Source organism: Echinops telfairi, unplaced genomic scaffold, assembly GCF_000313985.2.
Source record: "Echinops telfairi isolate 266 unplaced genomic scaffold, ASM31398v2 ScPeMD7_23;HRSCAF=83, whole genome shotgun sequence".
Taxonomy (NCBI): Eukaryota; Metazoa; Chordata; class Mammalia; order Afrosoricida; family Tenrecidae; genus Echinops; species Echinops telfairi.
The window spans coordinates 44,264,216-44,284,735 of record NW_022103920.1 but is presented as its reverse complement, the minus strand read 5'-3'; the positions used below and the strand labels follow the sequence as shown (position 1 = coordinate 44,284,735).

General features: G+C 43.1%; 1 protein-coding gene across 1 annotated transcript in view; it reads left to right on the top strand.

Moving 5' to 3' along the window:
• The window catches only part of MAGI2 (membrane associated guanylate kinase, WW and PDZ domain containing 2), a 1,552,529-nt gene that overhangs the window by 1,162,568 nt on the left and 369,441 nt on the right, over positions 1 to 20,520 (top strand). Inside the window, exons 8-9 of the mRNA XM_013004634.2 lie at positions 11,257 to 11,378; positions 13,290 to 13,472. Of these exons, the coding sequence (XP_012860088.2) occupies positions 11,257 to 11,378; positions 13,290 to 13,472 (305 nt within the window). The remainder of the gene's footprint in view (positions 1 to 11,256; positions 11,379 to 13,289; positions 13,473 to 20,520) is intronic.

The window sequence follows — 20,520 nt, the reverse complement described above, 5'->3', positions numbered from 1 at the left end:
AGTGCTTGTCTTCTCAAAATGCTAATCCCACCCACCCCCTCCACACAAACCCAGATCTGATAGGTCCTTAGTAGTGGCTGGATTCTGAAAGGTTCTGTCCAGAATCTAGATTACAAGCAATAGATTTTTTTTATCCCTAAAACTCATAAAAAATTATGTTTTCTGTTGTTGTATTTTGCATTCTAATCCCCTATGCACCACTTCCTAGCATATAGAAAGGATAGCAATACATTTAATATATAGGAGTGGTAACAAAGACTCAATGGTCAAGAATAATACTTTTTACTATTTTTCTTACCTCTGAGTAATATATCCAGGAACCTGAGGAGTCCTGACATTTCATGGGGTTGGAATTGTCCTCATGGCCTATTGACTTCCAGACTCTGTCAAAATCTTACTCCCAGGCTTGCCCTTCTCCCCCTGCTGTTTTTCCCTGATAGTCTTTGGCTCGTCCTTCCTGGATAAATCTCAGGCATGAGTGATGTTGCCTCTCTGATTCTCCAATTCCAGTGTCCTTAGTAGTTCTATTACTCGTCTTGGAGTCAGGCCATAGCGCATTCTTATATCCATAATTGTGTCTATCATTATACATGAGTGATTACGAGAGGGTGCCCCCCCCCCAAAAAAAAAGTCCGGAATTGCTTTGGGCATAGGGGAGCTTTTGTAGTTCACATTTTTCCCTCTAGGCAAGCATCCAGCAACTCGCTCTGAATTGGTGCACCCAGTAGCATCACCTGGGAAGGTTCTCTCTGGTCACAGTGAATTTTTTCATAAAAATTCACTCAAGCCTTGTTTGTTTTTCCCGTGTGTGCATGATGGCCAGTTTAAAAGAACAGTGTGCAGCTGTGAAATTCTGTTTCCTGTCAGGAAAATTGCCACTGTTGTGATGTTGCACAGTTTAAAGGAGAGCACTATGGGAAAGCTCAAGTGTATGAGTGGTTTTCTTGTTTCAAAAAAAAAGGTGAAATGTCAATGGATGACAAACCTCATTCTGGACATCCATCAACTTCCCGAACGGACAAAAATGTTGACTCGTAGTACATTTAGAGTTCATTCCACCAGGTCAGACTGTTAATCAAGCTTTCTATTTAAAGGTTCTGAAAAGATTGAGCAACAGTTTACAACAAAAAAAGCCTAATTTGTGGCAGATGGGGGACTGGTTTTGCCACTGCAACAATGCACCCGCTCAGTTGTGCAAGTTTTTGGCAAAGCACAGCATGCCTCTCTTACCCCAGGCACCTTACTCACCTGACCTTGCTCCGTGCATCTTCTTTTTGTTTTTGCGAATGAAGAGGGACATGAAAGGACAGTGATTGGACAATATAGAAGAGGTGAAGAAAAAACGAGGGCGGTGCTGTCAGCCATCCAAACAGATGATTTTGAAAAGTGTTTCCAAGAATGGAATTGCAGCTTTTACAAAAGGATTAAGTGTAATAGAGAGTACTTTGAAGGTGATAAGATTGTTTTGTAAAACAATTTAAATACATAACTTTGAAAAAAAATCCATTTTAGGGGTGGTACCCCCTCATATGTATACATAGCTTAACCATTTTTATTTGGTTCTGGAAACATAAGCTATGCCATAAGCATTTTTAAGTCTCATGAATAAGTTATTAATAAAGGTCAGTACGGTTCAACCTAGAGTGTATAATAAATATCCTCGTTCTTCCCTACTTCTCTGGACTATGAAACAACTTTTATTCATATTTTCCCTCCCAGACAAGCTCCTTAAAGGACAGATTCCTAGCCAGCACCACGAATCCCCTATTTGATTGATCTAGTGATGCTCACCTTATTCTGCCAAATCAGGAATAAGTCACCTCCTCCATGGTGGAGACGTTAAGTTAGAGTAGTGTGTAAGACCAGGTGGACTAGAGAAACAAATCTAGTGACACTCACATATGTGTCAGAAAGAGCTTTCTATCAAGATGTAATTATACAGCAAGAAGTCATAGCAGCCCAACTCAAGTCCGTAAGTTCTGTACATAAGTTCATGAGTCCCTCTTCAGACTTCAGTCACATGCAATGACGCAAAATGTGGGAATATTACAGCCTGTGGGTGATAGTCGTGTAGATCCAGCGTCCGTGGAAAAGAGGACAGGGCTCTAGCAGCTCTCAGAGTGGCTGTCATGCAGGAAAGAGAAGGGAGAGAGACAGAAAGAGATGGCAGCCTCCAGAGAGCTATACATTGGTGCACTTCCCAGGGAAGTCATCAGGCTGCAACCTGATTAACAGCTAAACGCCACTCCTATACTTTTAGATAGCTTCAAGTTGACGTAAGATTATGTACTTGTACCACAAGGAGTAATGGCAATAGGAAGAAAGATAACTCACACGAGGTCTTCACGCAGTGCTAAGCATCAGGCTATGACTTTGAATGGTACTCCCAATCTGTGACGTCCCTCCTCAACACCGGGCTTCTTATCACCCTGTTACACTCACAAAGTCACCTGTGGTGTGCGCGTGATTCCTATTCTCCATCTAGAGAGAACGTACTAGTTTGAACACCTTTGTGTTCACCATCATCTTACCAAAAGACCCCCTTTTTTCTCCACCTGGCAAACATGGCCCTGCTTCAAAGGTCTGCTCAGTTGCCACTTCCTTTAAGTGGCTTTTCATGAACCATCCGACTAAGTTGTCATGTCTTCCTTTGTCAAATTACGTTCGGCACCTCTCAATTTCAGCCCTTTCTACTTAATGTGAAATTGCTCTGGCTACTTTGGGGTTGCCAGTTCATCCTAGTTTACCCAGGACTGCCCAGGTTTATAAGCAAACTGGGGTGTTAGGTGACCCAACATACTCCCACTGGAGCATAAGGCCCTTTGGTGAAGAGGTTGTGTCAGATGTCTCTTGTGTCCTTGTTTGGTAAATGAATATTGATATATGAGACTCTTCAGTGATTGTGAGGACTGAGTTCAGTGGTAATTCCAGTGGAACAGTACTTGTTCTTCTTGTCTCTGATACAGAAAGATCCTGAAATATGGAGTGTTTGCATTTTTCTCTAGGTAAGCGCTGTTCTGCTTCTAGGCTTATAACACTACTTTCACAGTATCTAGGAACAAAGGTTAAAATGCCTTTGATATCAATGACCTCCTCTTACACACAGCAATAGCATTTTAGAAAATGTTTTATAAGAGCAAAAATAGGTGGCTATGAAACATATTTTTCAATGCATGCCTAGTGGCTCTGAAATTTATGAAATTGAGTCTCTGTATCTTGTAGGTCTCAGGGGCTTCATGGCAGAATTGACAGCGCACATTTTCATTACTGCTATGAGTAAACTATCAGATTTTCCATGACATTAGTAAATAATAGTGGTTCAGTGATCTATCCTCTTGTGTATAAAATGCACATCAAATACATATTACAGATCCATCTCTTCTTCAGTAAATAATTAGCATTATTATTAAGGGAAAGGCAGAAGTGTGTTTATTTGAAAATATACCTGCATTTTCCTTGGGAAGTAGAGGCTAGGGTCTCTAGCTTTGACATCTCTGGCTTTATTTCAGTGTTAATATCCAGATTCCCTTCTCAGTGAGCCACGAGCCCGCGTCTCCCCTGAGTGGTATATGCCCAAGTCAACACCCACATGGTCAGGAAAGTGGATGAAAGGGTCACACGTGAATGACCCAGTTTTCCCACTCTCATCCACAGAGCAAACGCACATTCCTCTTAGGTCCACTAGGAAATAATGAATGGACTTCCATAGAAAGAAAATTATCACCTAAGTGTTAGAACTGGGAACAAATTTTTCAAAAGCCGAGAGTAGAGTCAATGATTAAATTATTCTGTTTTATTTTTAAAAAAACCACTCTGCATAAAATTGATTTAATTTCTTCCATTTATCTAAAGATCATATTTTAAAATAAAGTATATTTAAAAGAGTAGGCTTTAAATCCCATGGGAGAAAGATGAGGATTTCTACTCTTCTAAAGAGTTACAGACCTGGAAACCCACAGGGGCAGTTCTACCCTGTCCTATAGGGTCACCATGGGTTTAAATCCACTCAATGGCAGCTAGTTTGCTTCAAATTAGCACTGTTAAAGTTTGGCTTTTCAACAGACGATAGGTCTGCATTGCACTCTATAATTCCTGTGTTATAAATTGTCATGTTTCAATTTTATCTCCCCTGCTATACTGTGTCTAATTGCCCTTTGTCCCTCCTTAAAGCCCTCGCTGCAGCGGCTAGCAAAGAGTATTTAAGGAGCAAATATTTGATGAATCCTGATAGCAAACACTTACTGAATCCTTATTGCAAGCCAGGCTCGAGTCTCAGTGGCTGGTTCATTTTACCTCACTTGATATGCACAACAACTCTATGAGGTATCATGTTGATCCTGACTTTAGAAAAACCCCGAAGTGCAGAGATGACGTGACGTGCCCAGGGTCACATGCCCAGGACGCAGTGGAAGTGGACGAGGAATGCAAACAAGGAAACTGCAGCCACCAAGTTCCTAATTACATTATCCTGCCTGCTGAGGAGACTGTTAACCCTAGCACGAAGGTTATTATCTTACTTGTTTCCAAAGAATGAGGCAGCTCTAATTCTACTTTTCCTGAATTGTTATTAGAGAAAATGTAATAGCCTCTTCTCAAGGCGTGTATTAAAGTGAGTACAGGACAAGAAGTGTGCAGTGCGCGCTTTGGCCTTGCACGGGTCAGGCCAGCTGCACCCAGGGGTTCAGACGTGAAAACCTACAGACGTCCCGGACCACTCAGAACCGTGGGAGCTGACATTGGGGCCAGAGCCAGCCTAGGGAAGTCCAAGTACCCAGGAAATTCATGCTTTCCGATTCCATTTCAGGGAACTCCCAAAGGAGCAAGATGGCTTAGCTGACCCCCTAACCTCTAAGGCCATCTTCCTTCTCCTGTGCCAGGTGACTACCTGTCTGGTGCCCCATCTATTCTGACATGTGGCGCTGCTCCATAGGAACACCTTTCTGTGGTAACACAAGCCAGCAGACACTGCTGCTTGGCCACTGACAGCTAAATCTCTCAGCACTCCAAGGGGATGGCTGCTTTTCGGCCATCAGAAAGTCTCAAGAGTCCCAGCATTGAAAGAGACCCTGTGTCTTTGCCGAAATGTAGATTCGCTGCATTGTCTGGGCTGGCCCTAAGTTTCACCTCATGTCTGACTGTCACAGTATGTGTTGTACGAGAGAGTGAAAACAGACCCCGGGGAGATCTAGCACCTTCTGTGCAGGCTTGCCTGCATCCAGGCGTTGACTCAACAAATTTGTGTTGAGCATTGGTTAAAGCACGCCAGGAAGCAATACAATGGGGCTGCCACCCTGCCACTTCAGGAACGACTGATCTGTAGCATAATCTTCGCTCAAAAGTGACTCTCAGTCCCTTCTCACACGCTGACCCAAGAACATTACTTTCTAAACTGTCAACCAAAAGGTAATCATTTGAATGGTGGCCCTGTGGGCACAAAACACATCACTCAAGGCTGTGTACCCAAAGCACCCTTTCCTAACATCCCAGGGGAGGCCAACTGGGGAACGGACAGGGTCGAATATAGATGAAGTACTAAGGTGTCGGCGATGCTGGCTCTGAGAAGCCCCAGGGAACCCATCTTCTGCACACTGGGGGGTTCGGATCTATTATTCCACTCTATTCCACAGCGAAGGAGGTGTTGATCAGACAGGGTGCTGACCTGGAGTTCACCTTGGCAATGTATCCTCAAAGCGTGTATCTAACTCTTTCTTCTCTTCTGTGCCTGTTTGAAACTTTTTATGGCACCAACCCTCCTTCTGAAGCAAACTAACATTTCCTCATACTCCTCCCTGAGGCCACGTACAGCAACAAGAGGCGTGGTGTGTTTTCCCAGGCCAGGGATTCCTGGTTCATCTCCGTTTTTTCCACACTTTCTCAGATTCTTACTCAGGATATCCTGCAGCCCCAGTACCACAAGCAGAACTGTCTGGGAGGCTCTGCCTGAATCCAGGATTTGGATCCAGTTGTCCTAGGGTAGGGCTTGAGTGCTCTGTGTTTGGGGGGTTTTGTTTGTTTGGTTTGTTGTTTTAAAGCTCCTCAGGTGCAGCCAGAATTATAAGCCACTGCCATGTGTGAGCCTATTTTAAGTTTCTGTTCCATGTTGGAAGGAGAGTCTCTGGCTTCAGATCAGTGAATCCAGGGCAAAGAGCGAAGGCAGTAGCATCTCATCCTTGAGTCTCCTGGTCCCTCTGTCATTCCAAAAAAGGAGATCCTTTTTCCTTCTCTTAATGGAGAATGACATCAGGATATCGCCACTTCTGATGGCTCTTACCCACTTGGCACTTAACACTTAAAGATCAGGTGATCAAATATGCCAATCATTTAGATACCCTTGAAGAAGTCAGAGCCCTCGGGTAGCTTTGCAGGCTCATGTTCTGCAGGGTCGCTGTTTGAGCGAGTTAGTAATTACCTCACAGAAGCTGGACAATGAGGACGGGGATGGCATTTGTCCTTCACGCCCTTTGTTCGTTGTCAGACCCTTGGACCCTTGCTAAAAGGACTTGAAACTGTTCATTTTGTAAATACAAGGAAGACAAGGCTGCCCTGTTCAGCCACAACCACATTTCTTTGTGATCCCGACTTTTAGAACTTGGGAGAGGTTTTTCAAAGCATCTGAAATGAATGACTTCATTTGTGACCGTGGAAATATTCTCTAGCAATTAGCTTCACATACTAAAGCAATGTCCAGCTTCCGCTTTTTGACCATGGGCATGCCAGAGGAGTTATTGGAATTTTCCTTGCTGGGAACTCTAGAAACTTACTTGGCTGGTGAACGGGAGCTTTCAGTGTCATGTCCATGGAGCAGGTGGCCGCACGGTCCTGGGCTAAAGAAATCATCCCATGCAGGTGGCGAGTTGGAAGAACCCAATTGTGCCATAACGTTCTTAATGTGATTGTTTCCCAAAGACATATTTTCTAAGGATATCATCTTGTATATGTTGAACCATGATTAAAACAGAAATAGAACATCCAGGAAATGAGGAAATTCATTCAGCACAGTCTGACACTGTTTCTGGTTGTAGTCTTAAAAATTATTAATCTGCGTTTGAAAGTAAATGTCTGCAAACATACATTCATCAGTTAAGTGTGTAACTCACTAATTATTGTCTTACACTGTGTTAGATTCTGATTATGCAAAGAGGAGTAACACATGGACTCCCCACAGAGAGAGCATTTTCTAGAGAAGGAAATCAACATGAAAGTTCATCCTGAATACACAACATTAGAAGGTTACTATCTGAAAAAAACAAACCAAAAAAACCCAAACCCACTGCCATCAAATCAATGCTGACTCACAGTGACCCTATTTGCTAGAGTAGCATTGCGCCCTTTACAGGAGGAGAACCCTTCATCTTTCCCCCTGGGAATGCTTGGTGACCTTGCAGTTAGCAGCCCCAGGTAACCCACTGCAGAACCAGGATCCCTTCATGATGGACTATGTGAAATATGTGAAAAACTGTTTCAGATGGCATGTACTACATCACACACACAAAAAGAAAGAAAAGAAAACAATTGCAAGTCACTGCTCTGGAGCTGATGCCTGCTCAGAGTGAGCCTGTGTGGGATGCCCAAGGCTCCGAGTATCCACGAGAGCAGACAGCCTCATGTTTCTCCCTCTGAGGAACCAGGTGGTTGGAACCTCTGACTCTGCTGTTAACACCCCAATGCTGCACCAGCAGGACCAGCAGGAGGCTTTATTATATCCCCGAAACATTACGATTTAGGGCCCAGTGAGAAATATCTCTACATTTTTAATAACCACTACTATGACCTTCAAAACAACTAATGTGGTTTATCTTATAAATATTTTGAACAATACAGCTGAATCTTCTCTCCCTTTGGATTATCTGCTTAAAAATTCAAAGGTAGTTTTGCGATCTATATCAAGTAAACAAACAGAACTCTATATTACCAATTTTGTTTACTGGCCTCCCCCTAACAACCCTGATTTCCTGTTTACTTATGCTGTTGTCCTTAGAAATCGCTCAATGAGGAATGAAGTCCTGTTATTGGGTGCAGTCTGAGTCAACCTTGAATCAGTATCCCAAGGGAAAGAAGTCAGTCACAAAAGGATAAACACTGTTATTATCTCACATATGAAACAGAAAAATATATAGAAACCAAAGCTTATTAGTGATTTCTCCAGGACAGAGAAAGGGGAGATACTGTTTAGGGATAATGGCAAGATCATAATTTGGACAAGGATAGTGATTTTATTACATGAAGAATATAATCAATGTTAGTGAATTGTACATGTAAAAATTGCTGAACTTGGAAATGTTTTATTATATATGTACAATTTTAAAGGGTGCCTCTGAGCCTCTTCACAAAGAGGTAGAGCATCAGAAAATAAAGAAAGTGACTAAGACAGGAAGTTTTGTGAGAGCCGGGGGAACGGATGCATTCTGGGAGTGTGCTAGGAAGAGGGTAAAACGCTCACTGCCACTGAGTTGATTCCAGCTCCCAGCAAACTCATAAGACACAGTGGAACTCACCGTGTGGGCTTCCACCGTGTCAGTCTTTCCAAAAATAAAAAGCCTCATCTTTCTCCCACAGATTGGCGCTGGGTCCGAACTCCTGAGCTTGCAGTTAGCAGCCCCATTATTAGCCCCTATGCCGCCAGGCGTAAGGGAAGGAGCTAGCTGGGTGGATCGACAGAACATTCATTGCCTTGCTAATAATAGTAGTAACCACAGCAGCACCATAGCGGTAATAAGGAATAACTATACCTTACAATTGCAGTCCATCCTATTTATCAGTGCTCCTCTTATCTGTACAGCAATCCCACGCCGTGGATAGTCATGCTCTAATTTTACAGATGAGTTTACAGATGCTTAGAAGTTTAGTAATTTGCCCAAGGTGCCCCCTAAACACAAGCTGCCCTGCTGTGAGCTCCGTGCCACTGATGTACTGGCTATCACGTGCAAAGATAAGAATTGTTTGTGATGGGCGTTACCTATTAGAGCAGCTTCAAGCACCTCTGAAGCAAAGAGTGCATGCGGTGATGCAACCGCAGATGAAATTAGAGAGAGAAGTAAGGGCAAAGTTGGGAATAATATGTCTTCAGGCAACAGGGTGAGCCCAAAGGAGTTTCACAAGGAACTTACATGAAAATGGAGGCAAAGAGAGAGAAGCTTTCAATTCTGGTTCTTCCAAAATAGAAGTTGAGAGGCACAGTCACAGTGTATGGAGTGAGGAATCGCGTTGGCAGCTCACAAGTGATTGTTCACTAAACACCTCAGATCTTAGTGACTTCTTTGGTGCACAGGAGCATTACTGTACCAGATTCTTCTGCACAGAAACTATTGCACATAACACCAATTTTATGTAAACTACATCCATGTGGGTTTCACTACCCAAGAACCCTGTTTTAAGCAAGGCAGTACCAGAGGCTCAGGCCTCCCAGCAGTCTCTCCAATGGGCTCATCATGTGATAATAATGGTAGTCCTTAAGATGATGGGTGGGGATGGTAATCACAATAAAAGCTGCCACTAATTCTAGAGTGTGACTATCATGGAGACATGTGCTACCATTCAGTGTTTCATTCCATCCTCACAACAACCGTAGGAAGACGGAAGATTGCTTCATGTTGCAAATAAAGACTTTGAGGCTTGGGTGATAACTTGCTCAAGTTCACCCAACAAAAAACAAACTCATTGCCATCAAGTTGAATTCCAACTCATGGCGACCCTTAGGACAGTGTAGAACTGCCCCATAGACCAGCCAAGGGGGTAAATCTTTTTGGAAGCTGGCCTTTCATTTAGTGTTCAAGTCCTTAGCCACTGTGCCACCCAAGATTCTTGCCCCAAATCACACAGTCTGTCAAAGATGGTAGTGCAGGGATTTGAATCCAGGGCAGGTTGACCTCAGAATTGCAGGCAGCAATGCCACCCTGCTTCCCTTGAGGAGACTTTTAAATATGGCAGTCATCCGATCATGGTTCTGTCAGGAATTATCTGATTTATAAAAACAAACCTTTGGCTCTTGAGATTTTGCTTCTTTGGTGTCCTTTCTGTTGCGTGCATGTCGAGAGAGCAAAGTGAATGATCTGCTGCAGTATGCATGTTTGTGCTTGCGTGTATATGTTACATAAGTATGGACTTGCCAAATCGAAAACATGGATCGAAAAGAAAAGGTTCCTAGCTAAGAGACGAATTTTAGCGATGGATACAAATCTCAGCTTTTCTACTCGCACGGGATGTGATTAGGGCACTTCACTGAAACCATCTGTGTGACAATCTCTTTCTCTTTAAACTGGGACTAGTCAGAATTCAAGACTGGGTGGTTCTGAGGCCTAATTCGGGAAATTATGCATATAGCACCTGACACACAGTGCATTGTCGATTTATCTTCTATCCCTCTCTCTTCATGTTCTCATGCCAAAATTCTACAAAGACCTAAAATCAAGTGTATCGCCAGCCCGCTTTGGGGGCATCTATAGCCTCGAGAGAAGGATCCACGTGGAAGCTGCCATTACACAGGGTTATTGGGCTCCACCCTCCATGCAAATGCACCCTCTGCATTTCAAACCGCATGGCACCAGAACGTACGTTTTGTGCAGACAAGAATGCGAGACAAGAATCAATCCTTTTCTGATACCTCAGGCCTTCTGTTTAGGTGAGCCACGATTGCCCTGAACCACTTCTGTGTCTGACCTCTCCAAGCACACTCCAGCACGATGACTCCGCCCCTCTTCGGCTTCCGTGTCCACAGCTGATGCCTAACTTACTTCCATAAGTATATTTGTGACTCTTTCCTCCTGGCTCCCAGCTCTTTCAAGTCTTTCTGATTCAAACAGTGTGACGGTCCTCTCAGTGCTACATGAACATACCTTCCAGGTTTGATGTTTGACATGGGGACTTTGCCAAGTTGAGATGATAAGTCTTGCCTTCAGCATCCTTCAGTACCGATTTCATTTGCTGACCATTCTGTTTGCAGGCATCATACCCATCTCAGACTAACAGTTTCCCAGAAAGCAGCAGTACGCATTCTTCTTGTAGCTGCATCACCCATAATTTAAAGCCGTAATGCACGGCGGAGCGCGGAGCCAGTGAGGACTCCGCTCTGGTCACAGAAAGTGGTGTTGTCCCAAGTGCAGCACCAGCAGAGACCTGACCCCTGCTGGGGGAGGCACTTGACTGTGATTAGACAAGGTGCCTGCGAATGGCCAGCTCTCTGTAGACCCAGGCATACGTCCTCTTCAGAGGACTTTGTCCCACGGTGACCCTCATGTGAATGTTCTTTCTGTTTTCCAGCCACATAAATAGGAGGACGCAGTTCGAAAACCCGGTCCTGGAAGCAAAGAGGAAGCTCCAGCAGCCTAACATGCCCCACGCAGAGCTTGGGACAAAGCCCCTGCCGGCCCCGGGCGCCCGAGGTACTGCCCCCAGCGAGGCTCCCCAGGGGAATGGGTCTCCCCACTCCCGCCAGAGAAATGCCCTGAGCGTGGACCAGGCCAAAGCTGGATTTGCTTTCCTCAGCGCCCCTCCTAGCAGGGGCTGGGTGTCCGCCCTGTTTCTCAGCTATGGCATTTAGCAAGCAGAGACTCCTTGAAGCCCGGGCAGTGCGTTACAGGGATCGACAGGATGTCCCCGCGCGGAGAGGAGTGCGGTTTGGACAGTTGCCCTGTAGGCTGCAGGGATTCCTTGAGATTCAGGGTGTTCTTGGAAGACCAAGCACAAGAATGAGGCTTGTTCTCCGTGGTGACAGTAGACAGCTCCTCATCGACCTTCCCTAGGCTCAAATCCGCCTGCCCCACACTGCCCAGGAAAGGTCGAGCAGCGTGGACGACTTGTCTCGCTGTCGGCGCCACCACGCCGTGAGGCCCTGGCCATTTGGTATGTCCGGGGTGGTTGGCGTGCTGGCCCTGACTACACCATTGAGCCACGTAGTGGGATGCGTTGGCGCAAAGCGTCTAGCGCTTTGGGACCTCTTGCTCCTACGTCAAAGCAGGAGAGAGGCTTTGGGAGACTTGCCTGCTGAGGATTTTCACACCATGCACTGCGGCACCATCCTAATGAATGTAAAGGTCCGCTGTGGACCTTCTCTCCCGCGGCAGACAGTACGTGCAGAAAGGAAGAGGGGCTGCAATGTCTATTTTAAGGGAGCTCTCTGCCTATTTCTTCCCGGAGCTCTATGGACGTGTAAAGAGATAACGTACAACTCCAGTATGATGACTTATCGTTTGCAAACCACGTATGCCAAAGCATCTCTCTCAAAATGCAATAGCCACTAAGAAAACATCTTGCCAGAGATGATATTTTTTAAAGCATGTAGTATGTTTAGAGATGCATTTCTTATAGTAGCACAGAAAGCATATCTATAACAAAAGAGTGGGCACACCCCTTTGAAGGGGTCAGCTTCTATACAGATCGCGTAGGGATGGGACTGAAATGTGTCACTATATTGTGGCAGAATGTTTTACCTTTACATTCTTCATGGCTCTCTAGAAAGGCTTGCTTTGCTGCTCCCATCTGGGAGCTTACTAAAACCCCTCGAGTCCGTGAATGTGGATTTGTCTATTGAACCTCACAGCGCCTCACTTTAGAGCAGGGAAAGTAAAAGTTAACTCTGTCCCAAGTCCAGGTGCTCTGCATGCATAATCTGGCATACAAAGATGTGATGGTGTTCCCTGTTTTCTTCTAACGACACATGGCTCAGTGTTGCGCTCCGATTCTTTTTCCAACGAGGGAATCCTCGTCAGTGGTCAGGACTAGTCACTGACATTTGCCTCCTGCTTGGAATCTGCCAGACAATAAGAAGGACACATCCAGAGGTGTCTGGATGCTTTGGGCAGTTTACCCAAAGGTTCTAATCACCTGTGGATTCCTGGCTTTTTAAGTGTCCACCCCAAACAAAGCCATTGTCTTCCAGTCAGTTCCCACTCACAGCATCGCCATAGTGCAGAGTACAACCATCCCGTAGGGTTTTCATCTCTGAGTTAGTAGACTGCCATGTTTTTCTCCCACAGAGCATGTGGTGGGGTTGAACTGCTGAGCACTTATCCACGGCACCACCGGGGCTGGCCAATTTACTCAATGAAAACTCACTTGAGAAGAGTCTCTCTCCAAACCAGGCCGTGTTCCATCTTCCTAGATGCTCAGGATGCTCTGCATCTGCAGGAGGTGTGAATAGTGTTTGCTCAGGTTGCAGCCACCACCTGCTTGCATGACCCTGTAAGACGCCCCCATGTGCCCCTAGGATTGCTGCTTGCCTGGCTGGCTTTTGCTTGTGAGAGAACCCACCTTGAATGTGCCTTTTCTTTTTTAACTTCTATTGGCCAATGTAGAAAAACCCCTCTTCACCCGGGATGCATCCCAGTTGAAAGGAACATTCCTCAGCACCACCCTGAAAAAGAGCAACATGGGTTTTGGATTCACCATCATTGGCGGAGATGAGCCCGATGAGTTTCTGCAGGTGAAAAGTGTGATTCCCGATGGACCTGCCGCCCAGGATGGAAAGATGGAAACAGGTAAGTCCCTTGATGCTTTTGAAAATTACTCAGAGCTTTTGTTCTGTTGGCCACCCAACACAGGTAAATTTGAGGAACTTGTTTAAATGTCTTTAATTTGAAGGTCAGGGGTCACTTCACTTTTAGGAAAATGAAAACTTATTTCCCCTCCCAAACTTGGTGTAGCAGATTAAAATTATCTGGGAGTAACTCTTAGTATCATTTGTGTCTCAATTTACAGACTTTCCCTATTAGTTGGATTCCATGAACTCTTGAAACTGACATTTTCCTAATTTATTTCCAGTATTCCTTCTCAGGGATATTCTCACATGATAAATTATCTAGGGACAACTATTTAAATGCACATGCCCATCTCATAGAAAACTGTATTTAAATACACATGCCCGTCTCATAGAAAACTGTATTTAAATGCACATGCCCGTCTCATAGAAAACTGTACACTGGGCATTACTCCTTGGATGTGCCCACATGTTGTTTTTGTGATTTTTTACCTCTCGTCTCTACAAATTGATTATCATATGCAATTAGTTGGATGTCTATCCAAACTATAATTGAAATGTATTTCATATGAAAATACAGAAACAGACTCTAAACGGTGATGAACTATGAAGAAAGGTGTACTGAGGTAGAGGCAACTTGAACTCTTTCTGATTTCACAGTTTCATTTTAAATTATCCTACCTTGCCCAGGACCTTAGATAAGCTCCATACTTATAAATATTAGTTACCTTACCTGAAAAATGGATGAAGAACTTAGATTTTATCTTATATATAAGATCATCTTTGTGTGCTTGTTTTCGTGATATCTTTGAAAGTAACTATGCTCAAGGAAATAAAATATTTTCACAGCTTTTTTTCTAATCAATGAGTCTTTGTAAACATACAAATTAGAAAATTACTATTGCAGAAACACCGTAGAGTAATAGCTGAACTGTTAACCACAAGGCTGGTGATTTAATCCCACCAGCCGAACCTAGGGAGAAATATAAGGCTGCCTGCTCCTGTGAAGCTTGACCACCTTGCAAACCCTACGTCTCAGCTCTGAGTTGAAATAGACTAGACGCAATGGGATGAGTTCTGTTTATCAACCACTCTTTCTAGGATTTGTAAGTGTTGTACGTAGGAAAAGAGACAATATAAAATTGCAGTCTTCATCTTACATTTTAAAGTCACCAGTGCTAGGATACCATTTATGAAACTATTTCTGTTTAAATAATTTTCAAAGTTTCCAAATGAGTGTATTTCTGAAACCAATCATCATTACCTAGTGCTCTATGTAATCAAAGGTATATTTCCTTAAAAGTTGAGCTGAGGTTTTAAAACTAACTCATTGCATTTTCAAGCACTAGTTTTTTACAACACTAATCAGAGAGAATGCAACTCAATTGTTTATCTAGGGTGCTTTATTCAGCATCTGTACCTTCATGTTGCCCTGAAATTGCAAGCATCAAAAACCTCAAATTTAGAACACTCTAAATACTACACTTAGAATAAGAGGAATTATGGAGTTAGCACCATTGTAGAGGAGGGAATGGATCCCCAAAGCTTTTGAACCTCGAGGAAATATGGATAAGTCTTATTTCTTTTCATAATAATCCATAAACCCATTTCCATAAAGTTGATCTAGTGAACCTGTGCAGGTTTTCTGTACGTGTTTACAGGCACAGATCTTCATCATTCTCATGGGGAGCTGTTGGGGGTTCAAAACCATTAGAAGTCCAACAGTTAGCCAGGAGGGCTCCTTTTTACCAGGGTTCACTTATCATAATAAAGCACCTACTTGTTCAATTTTCTGACTTGGGGGTGAAATTAAAAGGATAAGTGCATGTTGAGGACAAAATTCATTTTTGTTTTTATAATGATTTCTTGTCTAAAATAAACCTCAATAGTTAACAACAATAATAGATACTACAGATATGAAAGTGAAAACACAGGTGTTCAAAAGCTGAGCAGTCTCATTTGACACTGATGTGAGCCAAGAAAGACTTTCATCAAAATTTCTAGCTCTAGGCTCTGTCTCCTTTAGAAAAAAAGATGCCCATAGTGCGTGTAGACGCAAAGAAGTGGTCGCTGTTCCCAACAGTTGAAATAGGGTCCTTCCCACAAGAAAGACAAATAGAATGGGGAATTCATTCTTTTCTAATCAGCAGGGACTCCTGGGAAGGGATGGAAAACAGGAGAAAGGGCAGTGAGTCTCCTCTGCTTTTTGAAAACTAGAGATCAGTACCCAGGGTCCTAAATGTTCCAAAATAAGATTTCTTAGAAGAAATTTCCATCATGCCCAGAAACCATCTAGCCTCTGATTAATAGTCTGTGCAGCCCAGCAGTCATCTGTGGGCATTACATACTGTGATAGCATTCTGTAGAGTATTTCAAAAATGACATTTGGTATAATATGGCTTACATAGAAACCATAAATTCTGAGAGATATTTATCTACCATATTTGTTAAAAAGCATCCCTTGTTTCATAATGTTTCCTGTATTTCCTGGGGCTAATTTTTGAATCAAAGCTTGTAGTTTCAACATACTTGCATACAAAGAGGAAAGCTGAGCTATTCATGAAATTCTCCTGTCATCAGTGGATGACTTATGATATAAGGCACAACCTGTTACTTAACTTGCCCTCTTCTAATATTTTCCATTTTATTATTAAAATTATAAGGAATTACCCTGAGATATCAGTATCCAGACATCCTCTGATGATGTTTGGCGTTGTCAGGTCAGTTCTGACACGTTAGACTCTACACACAACACGGTTCAGCATTGCCTGGCCCTGCACCCTCCTCACAGTTGACGCTGTGTTTGAGCTCACTGTTAAAGCCCTGGTGAAAACCGATCTTATGAAAGGTCTTCTTGGATGACCTTGTATTTAGTAAGCACAATTGCCCTTCTCTTGGAGAAAGATGAGGCTTCCCCCTCCCATAAAGTCTCAGAAATCCCCATGCACACTTCCACTCCGTCCCAGTCAGTCAGAATCAACTCAAGGGCAGAGAGACAAGAGGATGGTCTTCTAATAACAATGGTTCTCAACCTGTGGGTCGCAACCCCTTTGGGGGTCAAACGACCCTTTCACAGGGGTTACCCGATTCATAACAGTAGCAAAATGACAGTTTATGAAGTAGCAACAAAAATAATTTTATGGTTGGGGTGGTTACTACAATGTGAGGAACTGTATGAAAGGTTCACCATTAGGAAAGTTGAGAACCACTGTTCTATAAGAACTAGTCTTTCCGGCTAACATGTCCAAAGTACATGAGATGATGTCTGACCAGCCTCTCTCTAAGAGGCATTCTGTCTGAACTTCCTCCAAGATTGATTTATTTGTTATTGTGGTAGGCCATAGTAAATTAATACTCTTCACCAACATTATAAATCAAAGATAACAGCTCTTCTCCACTCTTCCTCATTCATTATTCGCCCTCTGCATGCATATGAGATGCCATGGCTGCCAGCCAGGCACACCTGAGCCTTCAAAGTGACACCTTTGCTTTGCAACACATTCGTACAATTAACGAGTGAGATAAATTGTTTGGTTTCTTGACTTCTGCTTCCTATCTTTTAATGTGGCTTAGAATCCATCTGATCTCCTCTCTGCTCTGCTCATGTGTGACGTCTTCTATGTCATCCCACAACTCATCTGATCTGTGTGACGTCCTCTATGTCAGTCATCCCACAACTCATCTGATCTTTGGTTGATGCATTAAATCTGTTCTTGAGGTGAAATATACTCAGAGTTGTACTTTAGCCCTCATGGGTTCCTTTTAATTTTCTTCAGTTTTAACTTGAACTTGCATATAAATAATGATAGATGGCATGTCTGATGATAGTGAACTATTCCACTCTCTCTGGGCACAGATGTAGATAATTTGACTCCTGTATGTTCTTTACAGTGAGGTTTATGTGTACAGTTTCTGTTTTTGTTGTTGAAAGGGGATAGTTACAAAGAACAGGTTGTTAGTCTAGCATTTTTAGTGACATTTCTATAAACAACACTGTTTTTCTGTTGTTTCCAACATTCACACTCCATTTAGTTTGTTTCATAATTCCTTGGAGGTCTCCATGGGGCTCCGACTCAATCTTCTCCCATCACTGCTCCCTTGTTTGCTCAGTCTCTCTTGTTTTGTTGTTCTTCTTGTTGTTGTTTGTTTGTTTGAACACTATATTGTGGTTCGGTTGACAGTTTCCCACTTACCATTCGATACCATTTTGTTCATGACACTACTTTCAGTCCCTTCCATGTCACAGCTACCAACGCATCCTGATTGCACGTTTGATCCATTTCAGAACACATAAATTGATAAGTATTTGATTTCTTCATTTTGGGCATCAGTGGTTGGTGCATATAATCCCAATAATCCACATAGGTATATGAATATTATCACTGACAGGAGTTATACACAGGATAGATCTTGAAATATTCTTTTTGGTGACAAATGCAACACCCTTCTTGAATTTGTCATTCCTGACATAGTATACCATACCATTGCCTCAAAATGGCCAATATCGATCCACTGAGCTTACTAATGCCTAGGATAGCTGTCTTTATATGACCCAGGTGATTTTTTATAACTTCCATTTTCCCTAGATTCATACTTTGTACATTCCACTTTCTGATCATTAATAGTTATTTTCAGACATTTCTTCTAATTTTGAGTTGTGCCATGTCTGTATATAAAGACCCCAAAAGTTTCTCTCCATCCACATCATGAATTGTGGCTCTATTTTCTCCCAGTTGCATTTTGAGAGCCTTCCAACCTGAGAGGCATTTCTCGGGCACTATATGAAACTATCTTCTTCTGCTAGTCACTCATTTACACCGATCCGTTTTTCAGAAGCACGTGGATTGCCAGGTCCACCATGGGTGAGCCCGCTGATATTTGAAATACCAGGGTTATGTTGCTACTGTTGTTGTTGTTGTTGTTGCTAGGTGTCATGGAGCCAGTTCTCACGCACAGCATGGTCCAATAGAACTCAACCCTCTCAGGTCCTCCGCCATTCTCACAACTCCTGTCCTGGGAGAGCCCATCGTTGCAGTCACCCTGTCAATCCAGCCATTGGTAATTGGCCCTTTTTTGCTGACCTACTTTACCAAGCATGATGCCCTTTTCCAGACACAAGTATCTCCTGGCAATATGTCTGAAGTACTGTAAGTAAAATCTCATCATCCTTGCTTCTAAGGAACATTCTGACTGTACCTTTATTGACTGGTTTGTTTGTTCCTCTGGCAATCCACTGTACTGTCAATATTCTACATCAACGTAATTCAAAAGCATCAATTCTGTGGTATCCCTATGCTATGTCCAATTGTTACATGCAGATGACACGATTGGAAGTACTCTGGTTATTTTCAGGCACACCATCGTCTTCTAAGTGGCTTCTTTGCTCTTCCATGCCCCACAGAGGCCTTGTGCAGCAGATTTGGGCAATGCCACCCATCATTTGATATCTTGACTGCTGCTTCCATGAACATTGATTGAGGATCCAAGCAAGACTAAATCCTTGATGAATTCATTCTTTCCTCCATTTATTATAATGCTATCTACTGGTCCATTTGTTAGTATTTTTGTTTTCTTTACATTGAATTTACTTCCTACAGTAGGTGAAGTTTTTTGGTTTGTTTGTTTTTTGTATTTTCACCAGCAAGTGCTTCCAATCATTCTCACTCTCATCAAGCAAGGTTGTATCATTAGCATATCACAGGTTGTTAATATTAACAGCCAGTGGCATTGCTTCCAGCACTATGACATGTAAGGTGACAAAGTACAATAAACAGAGATGAGTGATGGGGACACTTTTTCTCTCTGGCATTTCACTCTTTAAGCTGATCAATACTACTACTGTTTTCCTCATTGCTGCCTCTAAACATGTAGACATAAGATTGATTTTCTCAGAATAATTGGAAAATGGAGATTTCCATGCCCACCAGACACGGTGGTGGTGGTGGTGGTTCACATTGAGTCGGCTTGGTGACCTGCAGTACAACAAAACAAAGCCAGCTCCTGCACCACCTTCTCAGCCATGGGTACGCTCACGTCCCTTTCCCTGGCCACGGTGTGTGTAGAGAGTCTTTCAACTTAAGGGACTCATCTCCCAGCACTAAACCACACATACCCAATCAGCTTTCATGGGCTTATTTTCAGAAGTAGGTAGCTTGGCCTTTCTTTATAATCTGTGTCAGTCTGAAAGCTCTGCTGAAACATATCCAGCATGGGAGACCCAGTGGTCTTTTACACACTGGAGGTACAGCATCCAGCTTCATAGCAACACAGGAACCAGGACAGTAGGACAAACACAGATGGGTAGTGAACCTCAGATCTACCACTCCCAAATTTCAGTAAGTCATATTTAGAAGTCCTCGCTAATATACTTTTTAAAAAGCTTTCAAAGTTATACATATATGTGGTTTCCAAAAAGAGGGCATCAAAATTTTTATAATGCATAAAACATCTCATGACTCTTCCCTCCCAGTCCCCCAGGTCCATATTCAAGAGGTGATTGGCTAGTTTTTATTTTGTTGATGTTTCTTTTAGCAACTGCCTTCACAATACTAGTGCTTATATTGATATCTGAAATAACAGTATTGTGCGTCGATGTACTTTTATGCTTGTTCTATTTGCGTGCATTTCCTTGTAGAAAGAAGTGAAGATCTCACTTCTTTGTGCCACCCCCATTTGCCATCCCACCTTCTCTCCGGGAGTCAGACCTGATCCCGTGGCAGTGAAGTGCAGTAGAGCCCGGGCCTCGCCACTAACCTGCTCTAGAGGGAGTGTCGAGACGCGAGGTAGGCAATCGAGTCCCCGATCAATTTTTCCATTAGAAATAACTGAAAACGGATTCATCCATTCTGGACACCCAAGTTTTTACCCTGCCCTTGCCTTTTTACACAAAACATGATACAGAAATTTCAAAGTAAATAAGTTCAGAGTTAAATAACATAATTTAAGTAAGAAACACATGAGGGTGGGTTGGAAAGAGGGAACTGATTACAGGGAGCTACATGTGACCTCCTCCCTGGGGGACAGACAACAGAAAAGTGGGTGAAGGGAGA